We start from the raw sequence: 22354 nt of genomic DNA, 5'->3' as shown, positions 1-22354 counted from the left end.
CACCTATTATATTTCTATGTAATTGAATAAAGTGGTGGGAAAATTTTGATCTCCATCCACCCTTGCCCCAAAGGAAAAAAAAAAACTTTTTTTGTATTTTTTTTCTACAATACAAGCTCTAAAATGTCCCCGGGAAGAATGTGCCTCTCTTTGGGAGGGTAGTACAGGAGCACCAGTCCAGGGTGTACTTCTCTGCCCCCTCTTCCCGTGGATGGCTCCACTGCATTTCGAGGCCCAAACAGGGCTTGTCTTTGACACCTCTCTCCCTCACTCCACGCCAGTCAATGACAAGGCAAAGCTGGCCTTCCTTCCCGTGCCCTCCTCTGTGCACCTGCCGCGTGTCACATGTGGTGGCAAGCCTCTCCAACCTGTCCCCATTTCACAGACGACGAAACTGGGAGCCGCTGTGCAGACGAGTGAGCACACAGCTTGCGCTCGAGCTCAGCTCTCCGCACCTGCAGCTTCTTCTGTCTTCTCTGCCTTCTCCCGGCTTCCTCATCTGGATTCCTGATCACAAACAGGATCCAAAGGCAGGCTCTTGGTACTCCTCCCCACCATCCGGAACCTTCTCCACTTGCTATCTACCTTCTCTTCCATGTGGGCACTGGCAGTGACCTTGTCAAGGTCACTGATGACCTCCCTGTTGCTATATCTGAAGGACACCGTTCAGTTCTTACCTGACTTGTGGTACTAGACACAACTGATCATGCTTCCTGGAGACTCCTGGTTTGCACAAGTCCAACGCTGGCTTTCCTTGCATCTCTTATTGTTCCTTCCTAGTTTCCATCATGATTCATTCTCTCTCTCAGCACCCCTGGTATTCCCAAAGGTTCAGTCCTCTTAGCCCTCCCTCTCAGACAACGCAATCTCCTCAGGAGACCTCATCCTTTTCTACAGCTCTTCCTAATTCCTGTGTTGCTGTCTTAATCCCAGGCCTTTCTCCTGAGCTCCAGACTTACATCTTAACTGGCCACTCGTCACCTCCATCTGGACACCCTCAGGAGTTTCACAAGAGCTCACTACCCAAATGAACTCAGAATCTTCTCCTAAATCACTGCTTATCCCAGGCTGCTGAACGGCATCTACCTTTTTGCTTAAGTTGGAGACAAGTCATCCATGACTCCTCCTTGTTCCTTGCCCTCAAGTGGTCAGATAAATCTATGGATTCGACCTCCTAAATACCTCTTTAATCTACCCCTGTTCTGTCCCTGTCCTGGCTCAGACACCTGTCATCCACCTCTGGATTATAATGACAGCCTCCCCTCATTGGTCCTACCGGCCCCAACCTTGCCCCCTTCGACCCATTCTCCATAGGCAGCCAAGTGATCCTTCTGAAACAAAAATCTGATCAGATCACTCTCCCAATTAAAACATTTTAATGGTTCATCACTGTTTTTAGGATCAGATTTAAATTCCCCAGTGTGGCACCCAGAGTCCTGTGATATCTGGACCTCCTCTCTTCAGCCATCACGAACTACTTATGATGTGCTAGTTCACCTCCTAAACCTCTCTGCCTTGGTGCAAACTGCTTACCCCCACCTAGGAACGCACCCCTCCCTTGATGCCTCCTTCACCTGGTTAACTCTCGATCCTCTTTGAAGATGCAGGTAAGATGCGGCTCAGGTATCATCACCTCTGGGAAATCCTGCCCTAATGCCTCACCCCCAACATTGCTGGTAACCGCCTGCTTTACTGACTTGACTGACTTCCTCACCAGCTGTGAATGACACGAGGGCACTCAACAAACATTTACTAGGCACCTACCACGTGTCAGGCTCCAAGCCAGGCGCTAGGGGTGTGAGGATGAATATGGTAGGGTCCATGCCCTCAAAGGGGGTAGTCCGGAGGGGAGCAAACGCAGGTGAACTAAGAGTGACAGTCGTGATGCTGGGGAGCAAAAGGAGCCCCAGGAGGAAGGGGCAGGTCTCCTCTGGGAGGGGGGCAGAGAGGAGATGAGCCATGTTTTGCAGCTGGAGGCCGGCAGAGGAGGAAGGCACTTCCTGGAGGAGGACGCTGCCTGCGCAGACGGGCAGAGTTGGCTGGAGGGGAGCAAGGAGCAACGTGTCCCAAGGCCAGGGCTGTGGCAGGTGTGGAGGGAGGCAAAGCAAGCTTGAACTTCTACTCAGCGTTTAAGTGACTCCCCTAAGGCGAGACCAGACCTTCCTGTGACTGCCGTGTTCAGCCTGCTTCTCTTCCTCTGTCTGAGTCCCTGCAGAGCTCTGCAGCTGGTTCTTAAGGCACCTCCACCTGCCGGGCTGCTGCTCCTGCAGGGAGGGCGGGCCGAGGGGCTCACGGCAGGGTGACCTTGACCTCTCAACCAGCCCGCAGCCTGAAGGAGCCCGCGCACAGGCCCTCCTGCCTCCAGAGGGCTCCACACCCTCGACTGACCCGAGACCGGAGGCAGCCGCGCGCCGCAGGAGGGAACGCTCAACAGGCCTCGGCCGCAGAGCTGGGCTCGGGCTTCACGTGTCTGCGGGCTTCACCGCCCGCGACTTCACGTGTCTGCGCTCAGCTTCCTGTTCCAGAAAATTGCGATCCTTCGCACTGCCCATCTTTTTAGGAGAGGAAGGTTATCAGGGTTTCCTTGGCCTGCTGGGAAAATCCAGGAGACCCTGGAGAAGCCGTGAGGGGCAGGAACCATCCTGCAGCCCCCCGAACGGGCAGCCTCCATCCCAACACCAACACCGTGGTCCCCCGGGAGGAGGAAGCTGAGAACAAGGTTTCTTGCATGACTTGCCCCAAAGTCACTCTGCTGGGAACAGACTTTCAGAGAACTTTCTCAGACACTCTCAACCGTCCAAGCCTTTGAGGAGGGCCTGCCCTGTACCGGGACACCCCCTCCCCCCGCCTCGGGGTCTCACCGACCCCACACTGCCAAGCCTCCAGCCGCTGCCCAACCGCGGGCTCCCTGCGGCCTCGCACACGGGGAGCTCCCTCCTCCTGCGCCCGAGAAAGCTCACTTTCTCCAGGTCCAGAGTAACACTCCTTTCAGGTCTGCCCAGCCCCCGCCCTGGCAGCGCAGGAGAACACCTGTAAAATACACTGAAGCCCTGCTCCGCACCACCTGACCCAGAACCTGGCACGTTGCTGGCAAGGCCCTTCCGGACCCCCTCCTCCTCCCCTGTGCTACCCATCCCCCTGCTAAGAAGCACAGAAAGCAGGCTTCGCCAAGCAGAGACAGTCACTTGACCTGGCACGTGGTGCCCATGCACTGTTTTGGATGAATTATGCCCTGGCGTGTTTTCTCTCCTCTACACGATGGCAATGCTGGTATTCTCGTCCCTGGTCCCTCCTTCCATGTAATCTGTTACATACAGGCTCTAAAAGCTTAGAGCTCAGGCGTCATTATACTATTCCCTTGCTCAAAAATCCTCCACCTCCCACTGCCTACTGATGAAACTCCTGATTTCCCACCTAGCATCTAAGGATCCTTCACGATCCCAACTCCCTTCCACACTGACCTTTTTTATACCAGTCAGAATTTTAACCCTGCTCTTGCTCTTTCTAGAACACACTCTGTACTTTCCCTGTTCAGTAACTGTATGTATTTCTGGAATGCTGTTCCTCTCACACCCATCTTCGTACTCAAATCCACCTCTCCCTGTCTGGAACGTCCCCCTCCCTCTTCCTCTGCCTTTCTCACCCACTAACGATCACTTCTTATCACTTGCTATGTGTCCCTTCGTGTCAATACGTCTCTCCTCTTTTCAGATTAAAGCCTGATTACTCTTGGGGCGGCCACAAGAACTGTTCCAGCGTGTGCTTCAGAGCTTCTGCAGTTGGCCATCTGGATTTGAGTGCCAACTCTACCACTTCCTAGATGGATATCCCTGGGCAAATTAGGTAGCCTGTCAGTTTCCTTATCTGTAAAAAGGGAACTTCATCTATTAAGCGTCTACCCCTCTGGGTTATTGCAAGGTTTCAACTAAACACACCATAAGTTAAGCACTCAGCACAGTGCCTTGTACACAACAAACACTCAGAAAAACATGTGGGAAACATTCCTAGAATGTGAGTGAACTGTGCCGGGACTGCTGAAAGCACATCATCAACAGCTGAAGGTATGGAAGACAAAGTCTTCTCCTTGGAGGCTCTTACAGACTAGCTGGGCAACCAGAGCACTGCCTGGGCATGGCAGGGTGCTGTAAAGCGTCCACACAGGCTGGATGGAGAGCCTCTGGCATGGAGCCGGAGAGCACCTGCACCATTACAGGTAACGGCCAGAGTAGGAAAGTGGCTTGCTGAAGCCATGATATACGCTGGAAGGAAACAGGTGATTCCGGGCCAGGGAAAAACATCTGCAGTCACGTAGACATGGGGTGAGCGGATGGTGTCCAAAGCACATCAAGTCCTCACGAGATGGATATGACGTGAGGCAGGTCTGATAGGGTCCACCTACCTCCCCGTAGGCTGGTAGTGAAAGCATCCCTGCTAAAGCACTGTAGTCTGAAACCAACACAGTTGCCTCTTCGAGCACAGATCATGCCAACAAACCACACTCCACTCAACACATCTTCACATAAGTTCATGCATTGGAGGTGACCAGTTCTCTCCCCACAGGCTGAGACCCACCCCAGGACACCTGTCAGATCGCCCACCTGTGCTAGGGTCCTCTGACTCATAAATCAGCCTGGGAGTCAGGGAGAGAAATGCTGCCATGGTGCTAGGCAAATACAGTCCCACCTACGCAACAGACAAGCTCGTCAGAGGCAGGGCCCGTTTTTATTTTTTTATTTTTTCAAAAGCTCAGTGAACCCTAAGAATGAATATGGGGCACCATACCTGTATGAGTGTCAGACTGAACACATTCAGCTATTTTCGTAGCCTAAAAATGAATTTTAGAAGCCATTAGTTTTGAGTGCCTAGTTATACAGTAAGGGAAATCTGGCTGGGTCCCTGGGGTCCCAAGGGCTCTCCTTACATACCTTATTGTTGCCATTGCACGCTCTGACAATGGACACATAGTGTCTAATTTTTCTGCAAGTAGAAAACAATGTATTATTTCTCTCCTGGCTCTCTATTCTGGTGGGTATCTAGCTAACTTTTCATTATGAAAGGAGCATCTCTCTTTCACAATACATACAATGCTTGCTTGGAGGAAAGCAGTTCTATTTGTGTGTGGCCAAGGCCACCAATAAACAAACAAGAGTCTACAAGCATTCTCTGGTGTCTGTGTAGAAGAGAAGTTGACTCTTCAGTACAAACAACAAAATCCTTCTGAGTCATCACAACACACAATAAAAAATACCTAGGTTTTAAAAATGTACTGCATGTTAACCAACCCAAAGCCTCTAATTCCTTAACATGCTTTCACGGTTTCACAGCCCTTTTCTATTGATGCTCTTCTTCAAGTTTCAGCAAACAATCTGCTCACAGTCATTCATGGAAACAGCCACAGGCCACACTGGGCCGAATGTGCGAGTCTAGAACAAAGCAACCGGGGCTTATCACAGAAGATGCTGACTCTCCTCACTTATTTTCGATTTTTCAGCTTTTCCCCTTGATAATCCAATCCCTACAGTTATCCCCCCCGCAAATTTGGAAAGGCCATAAAAAGGCAGAGAATCAGAACAGAGAGCCCACACAGAGCCGTCTCCCTGAGGCAATCGCCAGCTGGCAGCAGAGCCTGGTGACCAAGCACGTGAGCCACGCGGTCAACGCAGAGGCCTGCAGCCCGGCTCCGCTGAGCGCTGGCCGCTGGCGGCTGGCGGCCGGACTCTGGGCCAAGCCTCAGGCTCCTCATCTGTCAAACAGAGACTGTCACAGTGCCGACATCACGGGGCTGTGGCCAGGACGAAATGAAGTGACACCTACCAGGCACTGAGAGCCTGCCCAGGGAGGGAAGGGCTCATGGACAGCGGCAGTTGTTACAACCATCATTGCTCCACCTCCTCCTGGTCTTTTTGTCCTTCTTTCATTTTCGCGACTGAGAGCATACACTAGGTATGATTTTACATTTTGACTTTTGCATTTATCAAAAACATTTTCCCCTATACTTCAATTTTCTATGATCAGCATTTCTAATGGTTGCGTATTTTATCGTTGGGTATTCTACAGTTCACATTCATAATTTTCCACTGTTCGTATTATTTAAGATAGATTCTGAGACAAACCATATGACATTTTCAGGCTCCTGATATACACTGCCTTCCAATCTGTGGTCACATCTGCTTCATATGCGTTTCCATAAATGAGAGTATTTAAAATACTTTTATCTAATTTGATAGTTATGTGCAGAAATAACACATAGGCTATCAAATTAGATAAAATCTTTTAAACATAGGGAGTCCACCAGTGAGTGTTCTTAGCACACAGCTCAGTAAAGTGGCATTCAGGTTTAAATACTTCAGTCTTTTATGTGCTCACACAGCTTAAGACTGTCGGAGTATGGCGACTCTGGGTCACCACCAGCCGGAGGGTCAGGCTGTGACCATGAGGAAGCCACCCTGGAAGGCCATTCTTTGATGGTACCTGACCTTGTTACAAGTCTTTCTTATAAATTTCTGCATGCAGTTCTCAACTTACTTAAGTATTCAAAGCAAATTCTGCAATAAGCCGAACATGGTATGTTGACTGAAGCACTCGTTTTCTCCACTTACCCTCCCTGTCCAATGACAGGTAGTATCTTCACATTTTGTTGTACATTATCTCCATTTTTCTCTTTGGCAGAGCAAATTCCTTGCCATTCCTATAAGTGGAATGTAGGCATCATTATACATTGTGTTCAAAACATACACCCAAGAGCATTTTCCACCTCAGGTTTCCACACCTTTACCATGGCCACTAAAGCTATTAGGATAATAAAAGCATCCCAACCCCAAAGGCAATTTTGGGTAATCTGACAATTCTTTCTCAACCTCCCAAGTCCATCTCCTCCCTAGACTGACAACAAAAGCCAGGTCACCACAGTCTAAATGGTCATATGTTTTCAGTGGCTTTCTGGTGGCAAGCGAGGCCCTGGGCCCATGAATGAGGAACACTCTTCTTGTCCAGGTTCCTCCTCTCACAACTCCTACCTGCCGCAGTGGAGGGGGGAAGTGTGGCCTCTGCCCCTGCATTTGGGACGGGAAGAGTCTCAGACTGGGGCAGAGAAGGGGCCACCCTCTGTGTTGAGTACCCTCTGCAGGTAGGGTGGGGATAATGAGGTAACAGCCAGGACTGGGCTCAGGCAGAATAACCAAGTGAGACCTTAAAAGCCAGAGCTGCCATTTCAGAATGGAACTGCAATGGGAGAGCAGGTATGCCCAGGCTATGACCACAGTGAGCAAACAGGGGCTACAGGTGGCTCCCCTACTCTGAGGGTGGTGGAGAGAAGCGTGGGACGGAGCTGGGTTTTGTGACCACCTAAAACATTCTGAATTTCTCCAAGAGTCACCAAGATCCTTAAGCTAGAAAAATCCCTAAAACCCACTGTAGGACCTTGAACTCCCAGGGTGTTTCATACCCTTCTAGACCTTCCAGAGTCTCACAGGAGCTAAAGCTGACCCAGGTGGGAAGGGGAACACCATGGCAGCCTGGCTCAAGTCTCCTGTCCATACTCTTACACAAAGTCAATTCTGAAATCTATGCTTGGGGCGTGGTGGCCTGCATGCAAATGCTAATGGTAAAATCTCATCTTCAGACTCCTCTGGGAAAGTGGATCCAAGAGAAACCAGGACATTGACAGAAGCAAAGGATGGTTACTGAGGCTTCCTGACGTCCTTCTGAAAACAATGGGCGCCAAGAAAGGACTAAATTAAAAAACAGCCCAAGAGCCCAGCTAGGTGCTTACTTGCCCTAGAGCAGAAGGGAGGTGTGGGCCTTCCTCACTACAGTTCTGAGGGGAGAGTGGCCTGTGCCCAAATTGGGCAAGGACTAGACAGGGATCCCTGGGCAGGAATCTGGAGCCTGTCCTCCACGCCCACAGCCCCATGCAGCCACCAGAGAAGGCTTTAGCAGACAGGTCTAAGAGTTACTTCTGAAGTTCACTATCAAGAGAAATATGGGAAGCTGACTGAGGTGATATTTGCAAAACTCTGAACATACCAACCACCACTGAACTGTACACTTTAAATGGATGGAGTGTATGGCATGTGAATTATCTCTCAACAGAGCTGTTATATAAAAAGAGAGGGAAAATATGGGAGACCGATTCAGTCAATCAATCAGCACTTCAAAACACATATTCAGGATTTTCTCCTCCAATCCTTTCTGAACAGAGTGGGTGGCTGCCAGATCCCAAGTCAAGGTGTAAGAAGCCATGTCAGCCAGAGCTGGACAGTCCAGCTAACGGAGGACAACTTAGCCAATGACTTTGCTTAGATAACTGAGTTGCCTGTAAGTTTTCCAGTTAACAATGGAAACAAAAAATATTCACTTAACACAGATCATATTTCTTATCAAAAATACATCAAAAATCGACGTTTCAGTTCCTAAAAATAGTAAAGTCCTACCTAGAATGCTGTTATGAAGATTAAATCTGGTAACACACATAAACTCTTAGCCAAGTCCTGACACACAGCAAATGTCCAGTAAGTGGCCTGTTTGGTTTTGCACAGGTGTCTGTTTGTCTCTCTCGGGCTGAGCTCCTCTCAGAACTACACTAAGGCGTGCACCTCCCTTCTACTCCGGGGCAAGCTCAGCACCGAGCTGGACTTCGCTGACTACTGAGACAGTTCCTTCTTGGTGTGTGCCCACTGGCTTAAGAATTAAATCATCAACATCCAGCTGTCCTATCCCAGGGGCTAGCACTGTGCTGGCAGGTGGTAAACAGCCAAAGAACACTTGGGGCTTTTGTTTACTGAATGGAAAAATGAGGCCAAAGTCAGATCACAGAATCCTGGCACCCAGGATAAGGGACTTGAGCTCTACACAGAGGGAGTGACATGATCAAAGTGGTGATCTGGTGAGACAAATCTCCAGTAGTGTAGGGTGGACTGGCCAGAAGTGGAGGGTCCTGGGACAGGGAGGCCTAACTGCATTCAGCCACCGCAGTCTCAGGGTGTGGGAAGAGGGCCCTGAACACGGTCAGGCCCAGGCAGTGGACCCTCAAAGCCAGGGGTTTAACAGACATCAAGCCTTGGTGATGGATTTGATGGAGGGGGCTAAAGGGTAGGGAGAAACCAAAACCATTCCAGGAATGAAAGTCCAGGCAACTGTGTGGATGGTCAACGAGCAGTAGACAGAAGAGGTGGAGGGGGAGCAGGCTTTTTGTTAATGGGGGGATGAGAGAAAATCACCGCTTTACAAGGTGATACCAAAATGACAGCAGGATGTTGAAACAGACCTTGGAAAAGACACTGAAGCTACAACTGGGAAGGTGGGAGACATCTACGCAGAGCAGGAAAGATGCTCAACAACAAAGGGAGCTTTCTGAGGAACCAGCAGGGGACAAAGAGCCCTGGTAAACCTGGGAGGAAAGAGATGGGGGAAAAGTGGGAGAAGCAGGGAGGCGGCGAGGGAGGAAAGCCCCTGGCTTCCCAGGAGCTGGGGAAGGTAAAAGGTGTGAAGAGCTGAAGGGCTCTGCGACTGCACATCATTATCAGAGGCAGCCAGCCGAGCAGCCAACATTCCTTCAGCACCTGCAAGACAGTTTCTGAGGGGAAAAAAATGCAAAATTTCTAAAAGCGAAGAGGCAATATAAGGCTCAGGTATCTGAGAAGATAGGAGGCCAGGGGTTCTAGGGCCCTGACAGAGAAGACCTGGGGAAGAAGAAACAGGAGCAGAGCCAAGAAGGACACATAAAGGGAGGAAGGAAGCAGGAGTGTGGGACTGAAAGTCAAGGTGCCTAATAGTATCAGTTTTACCTGAAAGGGGAGCCAGTGGCTGAGAACAGCAGGCAGAGGAGGTTTATAGAGAGTGGTGTTCGCAGTATTCTCTGTTTGAACATCATCAGAATTCCTCCTCTGCCCCCAAGAATATCCAACTGGTTGGACACCTAGAATCTGACACTCCAAAGCCCCTCCCGGTCATCTGACCACTTCCAAAGGCTCCACCCTGGTTCCCAGCACATGTCTGAACTCTCTCCACTGACCATGGTGCCACTGTTTGCCAAGGGCTGTGGCTGATTCTCAACAAGCCCTTCTTCTCCCGAGGGAGACTTGATTAGAAAGGCCATATATCTTTCTCCTCAAAAAACTGCCCAGCTAAGTGGTCTGTCCTGCTGCAGTGTTGCCTGTGAACCAGCAGGGTACCAACAAGGGACAAACGGCAGTTTCTGCACTCTCCCCAAGAACTTGCAATCATGCAAAACAAATGCCCTGGTTCCTTTTCTTTTTTTTTAAACATCTTTATTGGAGTATAATTGCTTTACAAGGGTGTGTTAGTTCCTGCTGTATAACAAAGTGAATCAGCTATACATATACAATCACCACCTGGTTTCTTTTGGAAATAAAGCAGTATAGAGGTTGACAATGCAATAACCTTTCGTATTCTCTGCTCATAGCAAATACAGACTTTAGAGAGCAGGTCCTGCTGTTGAGGCCCTTTGCGCCTGGTGCCCAACGGCATACCTCAGGAGGCAAGACGCCGCTCACAGGGATCTGGGTGAATCCCGGGGCCTACAGCTAATCCACTGGGTGCCCCCACCCCCATCTCAACTTGCTCTCCTCACTGCAAGGGCAGCTGCCAGATCAAGGAGCATGAGAGCCACCATCTGTTTCACACCCTGCTGAACCTCACAGCAGAACTGCTCGCTGACCCAGTGGCAGCACTGGACCAAACCGCCAGGACTGGGGAGGCCATGGTAAAGCGCCTCAAAGGCTGCGGGGGTCTGGAATGGCTGCTGTTCTGGAGCTGCCTTCCGAGGACGCCCCTCTCGGCCCAGGGAGGGAACACTGGTGGGCCTGAACACCTAAGGGTCTGTCTCTTCATTCATCTCAGCCTTCGTTTCTCTATCCAGAGGACCTGCCACTCTCTCTAGTAAGAAAATCATCATCCTCGACAGAAAGGCTGAAGGCAAAATAGGATTCAAGCAGTTGTGCCCATTTTTGTGATTCCCCTGAGAGTGCATTAGCGGGCCCCGCCGCTGGCCTGTTCTTTCCCTGTTCTCACTGCAAAGCCACCTCGTGTGCTCAGAGCCGCGGGAAAGCAAAGGACACCAGCCCACTCACGGTGTCTTCGAGGGGCCCAAGCCAAGTGGGGGTATAAGCTTTATAGCCCTTCTGCCCCCTCTGGCAGACTGCCCTTGTGTGCTAAGGGACAGGCACGGGCCAAATGCCACAGAGAAAGGGCATCACTTCCACAGGGCCTCCAGATAGCCAGCAAGAGAGCAGGTCACCAATTTTTCAAATGTTCTGAATAATCAGATTCACAGTCCCAACTTCTAAAAGTTAAAAAGAGCCCAGCAGAAAAGCCTAAGAATGACTATGGAAAGCAGTAGCCTTTTCCTCATCATATTTTAAAACCTAATATAACAGTGAGGTGCTGTCAGAAGCCACAGTTCAGAGAGAGAAATAACCTTTCAGACTGAGCCTGCCTTGCTTTGTCTACCCCTTCAGCACCAGGGTGCTGTAACTTCTCACATCACAATGCAATGACTACTTTTATCTGTCTGTTTTGCACCCTGGAATGAGTTCTCTAAGGGATTTTTGTTTTGCCCTTCTTTCTATACCAGAACCTAGCACACCTGGCATTCAAAAAATGCTGAATGAATGAACGAGGCTCAGAGAACTGATGGGCTCCAATGTGTTCTGAGAATGTGTTAACTCACTGGCAATCCTTTACCCAGACCATTTGCCAACAGCTACCACTTAGAAGATCAATTATTAGAAAGATCAACTTACTTATTACAAAAATGAAAACAATGATGTTAAGTGTCAAAGTTACTCTTATTGGCTGGTCAGGTTTTATATACTTTCTTGGCCTCAATTTCCTCATCTGCAAAATGGGCATAAGAGAGATAACACTACCTACACTTCCCCAGGCTTCTGGGAAGAATGAGACTGAGATCACCTGACTCTAGCAGCAGTGCTCAGTGAGCGCTAGGTCTCCTTCCTTCCTTCTTTGTTATGTGAGAGTAACAAGGGTAGTGACCTCTTACTTACCTTGCCTATCCTGATGCATGAATTTATAGTATCGAGCAAATCAGCCTTTTTTTCATTTACAGGCACTTCTGCTAAATCCTTCCCTATTAATTCACCTGACTCATAGCCCATTGTTGTTTCAAATGCTGGATTTGCATACTGGGGGGAGACAAAGGAAAAAACATCATGTGAATTAAAAGAAATTTTGAAAAGTGGACAATCAAAGATGTTCAACCTAAACCATCATATTTTTCCCCCAGAAAGCCCAGAAGCCTGGCACTCACTACGACTGTTCTAAAGCCACAAGAGCACAGCCCCAGAAAAACCTTGGAGTCTGGAGAAGCCTCTGCTCTGACACCAGGCTGGGCTTACTGCCTTGTTCTCCTGAGGCTGCAGGGAGGGCAGCAGGCCCACTCCATTTAAACACCAGCAGAGGAAAGAAGCTGCATGGAGACAGACCCAGGGCTGCTACAAAAGGGCTGTTGAGATTATGATACATTGGAAGAAAGCACCAGACTGGGAGTCTGAAAACCCAGGGTCTACTCCCACAAGTCAGTTAACCTCTCCAAGTCTCAGTCTGCACATCTGTTTAATGGGAATGAAACACCTATTTCGCCTCTCTCATATGATGCAAATGAATAATGAGTTTGGAAAGCAGGCTATGAACTAGGAAGTGTTTACAAATTCAAGGCTTTATGGTTAAATTTCAAATAGGGCTGTAAGACTAGAAGAAAATGTATGGGAAAGCTGTGCATGTGCTGATAGGAATAACAAATAATGACGATGACAAAACAATAATCATACTGTTTAAGGTTTGTTTTCCTTGCTAGGCACTGTAGTAAAAGCACTTCACACACAGTAACTCATTTAATCCTCAGAACATCCTTACAAAAGGTAAGTCGTTGTTAGCGTTAATATTATTCCCATTTGTACAGATGAGACAGCAAATTCAGACAGATTAAGTCACCTGCCTGAAGATGCCCAGCTAGGAAGGGGCCGAGGCTGATTGGAAGCCAGGCCTGACTGATACCAAGCCTGTGCCCTCAACCACCGGCCAATGTTGCCTGTCAGGGCACCATCCTGAATGCTAACATCATCAACTCTTTACCAAGAAAGTCACTAGTTCGATTAAAGTGAAGAACTGGAGTGCTCAGAACTAAAATCAAAGTGGGGCTCATTCTCAGACAAAAGGCACATTCCTCTGGCACAACTCCCTCTTTTGCTGTTATATGAAAATACATGTTACCTGTCTGCTGTTATCTGAAAGCCATGTTATCTTCAGTCACTTATATGAAGCCACTTTTCTAATAATGGATAATTTGTGAAGTAATTGCTAGTTTATTTTTGAAATTTTGAGTAGCTTCTAGTAAATTTCTATAGGTGTAAACTATCTTCAAAAACAGTAAGAAAGGTGAGAGCGTGCAGCCCTTATGGGCAGAGCCTCTCCTTGCTGCCAACAGTCTCTCTCTACCCCACTCTGCTGCAGAAACAATCCTCTGGATAAAAGTCCCTCCTTGCTAAGTAAATAAATATGCAAAAAAGTGAGAAATAATAAATGCTAATGCCATATTTCTACAGAATATTTTCTAGCACATTAAGCAATTATTGGAACATTTTCTTACCTATAGAGAACTTATTTTAAATTATATATTTTATAGATTTTGTTCTGATAATCCTCTAAGGAAAAACTGGTCCCTTGAACTTCAAAGAGAGGGAAAAGAAAACAACAACATACTGAAGGGGTTCAATCTTAAAAATGCAAACAAACCAGAAATTCAGCAGGACAAGCTTCCAAAACAACAAACCTGTACAATGTGGTCTTCACTTGTAATTTCAATTGCTTCTTGACTTTTCTCTAATGCAGTGAACATTGAGTTACAAGCCCTTTATGGGTAGAAGAGAAAAAGGACTGCTTAATGTAAATATTATAAAATGTAATACCATCTTGGAATATTACATTAACTTATTTAAATGTGTTCTTTGATTATAAAGGTAACTAATGCTAACTCAAGAAAAAGTAGGGGGACATATTAAAAAGCATAAGGAAGAAATAAGCGCCTCCTGCCACCTCAGTACTTGGGATCATGACTATGCACAATTTGGTGCCTTTCCTTCACTCTAAGGACAAGTGGACCAGGTGGAACACATCCCAGGGTCAGATCACAGCCCTTCGCTGGCTGTGGGACATGACTGAACCTCCCTGGGTCTCTGCCTTCTCACCATCTGAAGGGTCCTCGTGAGGACTCAATGAGAAAATGGAGTCAAGAAGCCCACACGAAGCCGGGTAGAAAGGAGGCGGCCCATCATCTGTAGCTATTATCACTTTCAACAAATCCTTTGCTCAAAACTGGGATCATCGGGATCATGAGCTTTGTTTTCTGCTTCCACTTAGCCTTACATTGTGAGCATTCTCCCTTGTCCTCAGTGTTTGAAAACATTTTTAAATTGCACAGGTAACTAAAGGTTTATTTTTAAAAAATTAGAAAATAATAATAAATGAGATACTACATCATACCCACTAGGATATCTACAATCAAAAACAGAGATAAAACCAAGTGTTGGTGAGGAACCCTCATACACTGCTGGTGGGAGTGTAAAATGGTGCAGCTAGCTGCTTTGGAAAACAGTCTGGCAGTTCCTCAGGCTGTTAAACATAGAGTTACCATATGGCCTAGCAATTTTACTCCTAGGTAGATATCCTACAGAAATAAAAACATACATCCACACAAAAACTTATAGCCCACAGGTGAAAACAACCCTAAAGTCCATCAATGATGAATGGATGAATAAAATGTGGTATATCCATACAATGGAATACTATGCAGATATGAAAAGAAATAAAGCCCTGATGCATGCCAAAATATGGATGAACCTTGAAAAACATTACGCTAAGTTAAAAGGACCACATATTGTATGATTCTATTTAAATGAAATGTCCAGAAGAGACAAATCTATGTATAGAGAGAAATTAGATTAGTGGTTATCTAGGGCTGGGGGTAATGAAAATGTTCTAAAATTGTGGCAGTGGTTGCACAACTCTGTGAATACATTAAAAGCCACTGAACTGTGTACTTTAAATAGGTGAATTGTATAGAATGTCAATTTTATCTCGATAAATCTGTTTAAAAATAAGTGAGATTAAATCGTCTGAAATCCCAACACCTACGCATATCAACTGGTGTTCTAGGCAATTTCTTGTGTAAATATACATGTAATACATATACTTATAAAAATAGGATCATACTTGACAGTTTTATCATCTGCTTGTACCAATGAACCATATACATTAATATCTTTCCATATCAATAATTAGTTCCTTATCATCACTCTTAATAACTATATAATATTCTATTGTAAAATTATACCATAATTTAGTCAAACAAATTCCCCATGACTGGGGAATGCTTTCAGTTTTTTTCTTGTATATGCCTCAGAAGACGAAAAAGAGAAAGCAACTGTCACTTGTTCATAAAGTGCAGAGATTACATTTATAAAACCAATAATTACAATGCTTTTACTTTATTCCTGGTATTACTAAACTGTCTAGCTAAATAAGACAAAGCAGCTTTAGCCAATAAAAATTAGCTCTTCTTTCTTGGCATATAAAACTCAAGTGAATTACCTCAATAAAGCTGTTATTTAAAAAAAAACAAGAACCAAAAAACAACGAGAAGTAAGTTCCCACCTCTGATATAACAAGCTTGGAGGAGATGGATCTGTGAGAAGCCCTACTGGGTTTTATCACTCTTTTTTAATTTTTGCAGATCTGGTAAATATAAAATGGTATATCATTTTCATTTCTTTGGTTACTAGTGAAGCTGAACATTTTTTTCATGTTTATTGGCCATTAATATCTCCTACAAACTGCTTGTTCACAACATGTCCTTTTAAATTTTTTCTACTGCGTGTTTCCATTTTTAAACTGATTCATCAAAGCTCTTTACGTATTCAGGATATTAACCTATCTGTCCTGTGTGTTAAGAATGTATTTTTCCCAGTTTGTTATTTGTCTAAATTTTTAACATTATTTAAGGTATACTTACTGAGACAAGCTTAACATTTTTATGTTGTCTAATCTGATTCTCTTCCTTTGTAAAATCTGGCTTTCACCCCATGCTGAGTTTAAAAAGACTTCATTATCCAAATACATATGCTCACTTACATTTTTGGTACTTATGTGGCCACACTTCTTAACATTATGCACACTGGAATTTATTTTGGGACTGAGTGTGAGATCGGGATATAACTTTATTTTCTTTCCAGTTAATAAGTTGTCACAATTCTATTCATTGAAAAGTCCACCCCTTCCTGTGTGGATTTAAATTGCCACGTTGAACACATATACTTATGTTCCTAATTCTTAAATACAAGCACGTCTATTTCTAGACTTTACATTCTAGTTTACTGATCTAGCAGTAACACAAAGATGCTTGTTATAGCTTTTTAGTGCATTTTAATATCTCTCAGAACAAGTCTTTCTCTATTGCTCCCAACTCTCTAGCCCCACATTTCCCCCTTCCCTTCATTATCAATATTTTCATATCTCCCTTCATAGTGGACATCTCCCTTTGGCTGTCACCTGGCACACAGAAAACAAAGTAGAGCATGAGGAGAGACAATGAGTGCAGTTTTGAAAATGGGGGTTACAACCTAAAGGACTACCTTTGCCATGTGCTGCATGCGAGATCTTGGATGTAAGTCAGTTAACCTCCCTGGGTCTCGGTTTTTGCATCGTGATTCATGATTTGATGAAATAAGCTCTAACATCACCTCCTGCTCCACAGTTCCGCTCTCCTCTCAGAGAGGGCAGCAGTCCAGCTCACTGTGGAAGTGCTGCAGCCAGGCTGTGGAAGACCCAGGAATGAGAAGGAGGCAGGCCCAAGGCCAACCATCCATCTCAAGTTTCCCTGAAAACTCTGGCAATAAAAAGGAGCTCTTTTGTAGACCTCACTGGCCCTGAAACATCTCTGCTCAGCAGCACTTCTTTGCCACCTCACACTTCATTTCATTTTTGTCTATGAAGTATTTTCTTCTCTGCATGTGATACCCCGTGCTGGTCCTTACCAACGTTAATACCCCAACTTCTAATCGCCTTATCTCTGCCTTGGGCACATACAAACAGAATGATTTCATTCTCTCTTTGATCCTGGTAAAGGAAATGTTAAAGAATAGTAGACCACCCAAGGAAGAGACCTAGGATGATACAGAGATACTGACATTTTTTTCACTTCTGTCAACCTCATATAATTTTACTAATTTTTCTGCTTTTCTCACTCTACAAAGAACTAGGTTTCCACTCATCAGTTAAAAAAAAAAAAAACTGTTGAGCAAGAGCAAATTACAAAATGCTTACTGTAGAGAAGAAAACATGTCACCTACCAGAGATGATAATGTTAACGGGTTGGGTGTATGTGTATATTAAAAGTAATTTTTTAATTAAAAAACGAAACAGATAATTCAGTATATATACTTCTGCATACTGCTTTTTCATTTGCTATTATTTTGGTGCCCCATCTTTTTTTTTCTTTTTCTGGCCACACCATGTGGCTTGTGTTATCCTCCCCGACCAGGGATCAAACCCAGGGCCCCGGCAGTGACAGTGCCAAGTTTTAACCACTGGACCGCCAGGGAAGTCCCCACTGGAGCCCCATCTTTAAATGCTGAGTCTCCAATCACTAACATGACCACCTATTAGACATCCAGGCAGACTCTGAAAGCATTCTGTGAGGAGAGATGCCTTCCCACCACCCCATCCCATTTTAGCAGGAGGTCAGTTACAGCCAAGATATAGCTGCCCACAATCGAAGTCCTCACTTGCAACAATGCTCTGTGTGGTATGGTCGACTTACCAGAAGCAGCAGAATTACCTGAGTTTCAGCTGTGGGCGCACCAATCCAAACTCCATCTGGAGCAGTTCATTGTAACAGGCCATAGCGCTGGGGTTTTCTACATACCTCTACAAACAGAAAGGGGGTTTTGTGGATAAACAAATGTGCACCTTTAAATGATTAAATACATATATAAAAAATAATTCTTTCCAACAGGCTTCTCAACTTGGTACCGGAAATCTAAAAAATAATTTACCTTTCATGATGAACAGGAAATGAGAGATGAAAACTTATGGGTACCAAATTAGCTTTTAAAAAATAGTACTTGCACATATCTGAGAATATATTAAGAAACCACTGAGTTGTACACTTTAAGTGGCTGAATCGATCAACTATACCTCAATAAAGAGAAAAAAAGGCAGAAAGAAGAAAGGAAGTGGGGAGAGAGAGAGGCAAGAAGGAAGGAAAAGAAAGGCAGAAAGGGCAAGGTATTTGCTGGAAAGAAAAAAATAAAATAATTTTTAAAATAAATTAATTTAAAAAACTATAGTATACTATAGTATAACCATTTAATGGAACAGCATGCAGCTATTACATGCACTTATATGGAATGATGTATGAGACACACTGTCAAGTAAAATGAGGAAATGGAAAATTGCATTATAATTATTTTACATTTTTATAAAAATATTACATCAAGTTTAAATAAATAAATAGCTGAATTACATGGTATATGAATAGTATCTCAATAAAGTAGTAAATAAATGGAATTACAAAAAATAGGCCTCCATTCCTGGGCATATATCCAGAGAAAACTATAATTCAAATAGATACATGCACCCCAACGTTCATAGCAGTGCTATTTACAATAGTCAAGACATGGAAGCAACCTCCTAATAGTCCATTGACAGAGGAATGCATAAAGAAGATGTGGTGTGTGTGTGCGTGTGTGTTTATATATGTACAGTATGTACAATGGAATATTACTCAGCCATAAAAAAGAATGAAATAATGCCATTTGCAGCAACATGAATGGACCCAGAGATTATCATACCAAGTGAAGTAAGTCAGACAGAGAAAGGCAAATATCATATGATATCACCTATATGTGGGAATCTAAAAAAAAAACTACAAATGAACTTATTTACAAAACAGAAATAGACTGACAGACATAGAAAACACACTTATGGTTACCAATGGGGAAAAGATGGGGAGAGGGATAAATTAGGAGTTTGGGATTAACAGATAGACACTACTGTATGTAAAATAGGTGAACAACAAGGTCCTACTGTATATCACAGGAAACTATATTCAATATCCTGTAATAACCTTTAATGGAAAAGAATCTGAAAAAGTATAAATATGTATATATATGTACATATGTATATATATATGACTGAATCACTTTGCTGTACACCTGAGACTAACACAATATTTAATTCCACTAAAAAAAAAGTTCAAGGAAAAAAAAGAGCGCTTAAGAACGCTTTTCTTTCACTGCCTTGAAGTAAGAGGATTTTTGATGTCTACATGTTACTAGCAGAGCCTAGAATATACAGGAGGAGGACATTTATTAACTAAAGTCCTATCTATATTAACTTTCAGAGTCTATTCACTTATTCAAGGGCAATATGTTGTCCTCTTTCGAGCTGTACAAGCTCACGGTAAGTAAGCAAAAATATGCTTGCACATCTCTTTGCAGTTGAGTTTCACAGAGGTAACTCGCACTCAGGCAACATTCTCCTACAGTCACTTCAAACAGCAGCTCAACTAAGCTGACAAAGGATTAACCCTCCACGGCAGAGGTACTGGCAGAGCCATGGCTTTGCCCAGTCTCTCTTATTGCTGTGGACAGTAACTGTTTTGTTTAATAACCTTTACATAATGGAAACATCTCAACAAAGCAAATTTACATGGGAATGGGAAGACTGAGCACCACCAAATTATGTATTTCATGAAGACATCTTACAGGTCGCTACATTCTGTCACGTAGTTACATTCAGATATAAAAAAATATTTGTGAACATTTACTCACCCCTATTTCTGTGAACAGCTCTTGCTTTCACCTGCTCAATACATGGATAATACTCTATCTGACAGAGGAGGAAGCTGAGGCTAAGAGGCAGGGCATCTGCAGGCCACCATCAACAAGCCAAAGCCGGACCAATCTAGGGGACAGGGCCCCTTGTGGAGCTCCTTCTACTGCCAGTGAAGGCAGATATCCCTGTTTGAACAGTGCTCACGGTCTTGTCTTTGTGTCAAGAAACCTAAAAACCCAGCCCCAAGTTCATGCCTTAAAAGCTGTATGATTCTCCATGAGGCCCTTAACCTTCCTAAGCCTGCTTCCTCACCTGCAAAACAAGACACCCTGCTCCACCACAGACGACCATGAGAAAGCACTCTAACTGTAAACTGTTGCACAAACATAAAGCACAGTGACTGCCGGCCCCTGGGAAGCAAGGCAAGGCCTGCTAGCCATGGGCATGATGGTTCCCGGGCCTGCAGGCCAAACACAGCCCTTCTTACCCACAGAAGTCTGAGAGAGGTGACATGCCTACCAGCTCCCCGCTGCTGAGAGGGGAGGACAGTGCTGGCCCTGCCGCTCCCTCCTCAGTCAGCCATGACCCCTCAGGCACATCCAGGAACACTGCCCATCTGCAGAGGCGCCCACTGCGGACCAGGCAGGAATAGGGAGGAGAGATTTCCGGGTATAGTGCTTGTGCCACTCCAGTAGACAAGGGGTGGGGGACTTGAGATGGACAGGTGTCTCCAGATGTCCACGCACTTGCCTGGCTTCACCTGCTCTGCAGGCGACATCTTGGGACATGGAGCCATGTGTATTATGTGTCATGGCCTCCCATGCATGCAACCAGAGTTTTCACTGGGTGTGAATGTACATATCCAAATATTTTTACCCCAAAGGTGGACATCATGGCTAAAAAACAAGCACATGTGACTAAAAGTACAGCATCTTGCTCCTGCTATCTGCCCCTCCCCCTCACTACCTCTGGTTTGCTCTGTGTATCTAAATATCCTGTCTTTCCTGCCCTTCTCCAACTTTCATTCATGTCCCAAGGATTCCACAGGGCATGGAGGGTGGAGAAGGGCAGCTGGTCCAGGGATCTTCAGGCATCAGGCTGCTATTCCCTCTGCTTGAACAGCAGCTGGTCTCCCCTCCCCAACCCATCCCACGAGAGGGGCCGGGGCCACAAGTCCTGCAGACTCCTGAGACGACTCGGCCTTGCTTTCTCCAGAGCATACCACACCCACCTTGCTGGGCCCCACCCAGTGGTTCTCAACCCTTAGCTGCATATTAGAATTCCCTGCAATCTTAAAAAATAATACCAACGTGCAGGCTCCTCCCCACACCAACTGAAACAGGGTCTCTGGGGAAGCCTTTCAGGGGGTTCTAACGCACAACCAGTGTTGAGAGATACCAAACCCTAACCTTTGAGATTTTAGTCAGCAAAAGCTCAGCTGCCAAGTCCAACTGAGGAGGCAAGTAGGTCTCCATCCATCCATCCTGAACTCCTGAACTATGGCCAATCCACAGAATAGCTGACTGCCCCCTGAATCCCAGAGTTCTCACTATGGTGATGGCTTTCAGGTCCAGGGCTGGGTTCAAGCATGGGCTCCACTGCCTCCCAGCCATGAGACTCTGGAGAATCACCTTCCCTCCAGGTCTGGATGCTCTGCTCTGTCTCCGTGCCCTCTGTCACCTCACTATCCTTTTGTTACCTGAGGGTACAGGACTCTGCATGAGAAGAGTTAGCACGTGTAGTCTCTGAGGACTGGTCACCGACTTGGATTCGTCACTTATAAAGTGGTGAGGCTGCTGCTATCTCCATACTTCCTAAGTCACAGACCTCTAAAACGACTACTTTAAATTAAACCCTTTGTGTTTTCTGCATGGGAGTGTTTTCGCAGAGACATGCACTTAACCGTGGTTCCCAGCAAACGCTTCGGGGGGACACCTTGATTAAGTTGTACGGGTAAGAGGGCAGGCAAAGTGTGTATGTCGGTTACTTCTGAATTTTCAAATTAGTTTCATGATAACTCAATTATACTAGGAAAATACAAAGTCCATGGTTAACTAGACTTTCTACCAGGACACGCTTCCCAGTCCACGAAGCTGTGCTGATGGACTTCCTTGTGCAGAATTTCAAACACACAATTTCCAACACTGCATCTATGACCTCGTACAAATAAAAAGCTTAATGACTGCTGGTGGCTGTAGGTAAGCAAACAACCCAAGGAAAGATGAATAATCTATCCCCTAAGTTTCACTAGTTTCACTGCAAAGTGGAAGCATCGAAGGTCCTTGTTAAGAATAGCCAGTTCCGGGCTTCCCTGGTGGTGCAGTGGTTGAGGGTCCGCCTGCTGATGCAGGGGACGCGGGTTCGTGCCCCGGTCCGGGAAGATCCCACATACCATGGAGCGCCTGGGCCCGTGAGCCACGGCCGCTGAGCCTGTGCATCCGGAGCCTATGCTTCGCAACGGGAGAGGCCACAACAGTGAGAAGCC

General features: G+C 45.7%; 1 protein-coding gene across 2 annotated transcripts in view; it reads right to left on the bottom strand.

The window, feature by feature from the left end:
* LOC103090729 (high affinity cAMP-specific and IBMX-insensitive 3',5'-cyclic phosphodiesterase 8A) overlaps window positions 1-22354 on the bottom strand; it is a 107532-nt gene that overhangs the window by 35532 nt on the left and 49646 nt on the right. The window contains exons 6-11 of one of the 2 annotated variants that reach the window (XM_007470045.1): window positions 17870-17958; window positions 13808-13886; window positions 12024-12161; window positions 6600-6688; window positions 4926-4977; window positions 4783-4825 (exon numbers count right to left, since the gene is read on the bottom strand). In XM_007470045.1, the coding sequence (XP_007470107.1) occupies window positions 4783-4825; window positions 4926-4977; window positions 6600-6688; window positions 12024-12161; window positions 13808-13886; window positions 17870-17958 (490 nt within the window). Of the gene's footprint in view, window positions 1-2898; window positions 2916-4782; window positions 4826-4925; window positions 4978-6599; window positions 6689-11922; window positions 11950-12023; window positions 12162-13800; window positions 13887-17869; window positions 17959-22354 lie in introns of both variants that reach the window. The other variant, XM_007470046.1, reaches the window with a different exon arrangement.

Source organism: Lipotes vexillifer, unplaced genomic scaffold, assembly GCF_000442215.2.
Source record: "Lipotes vexillifer unplaced genomic scaffold, Lipotes_vexillifer_v1.1 scaffold532, whole genome shotgun sequence".
NCBI lineage: Eukaryota > Metazoa > Chordata > Mammalia > Artiodactyla > Lipotidae > Lipotes > Lipotes vexillifer.
Note: the sequence above shows the minus strand (reverse complement) of the source record. Positions and strands in the feature narration are given on the sequence as shown.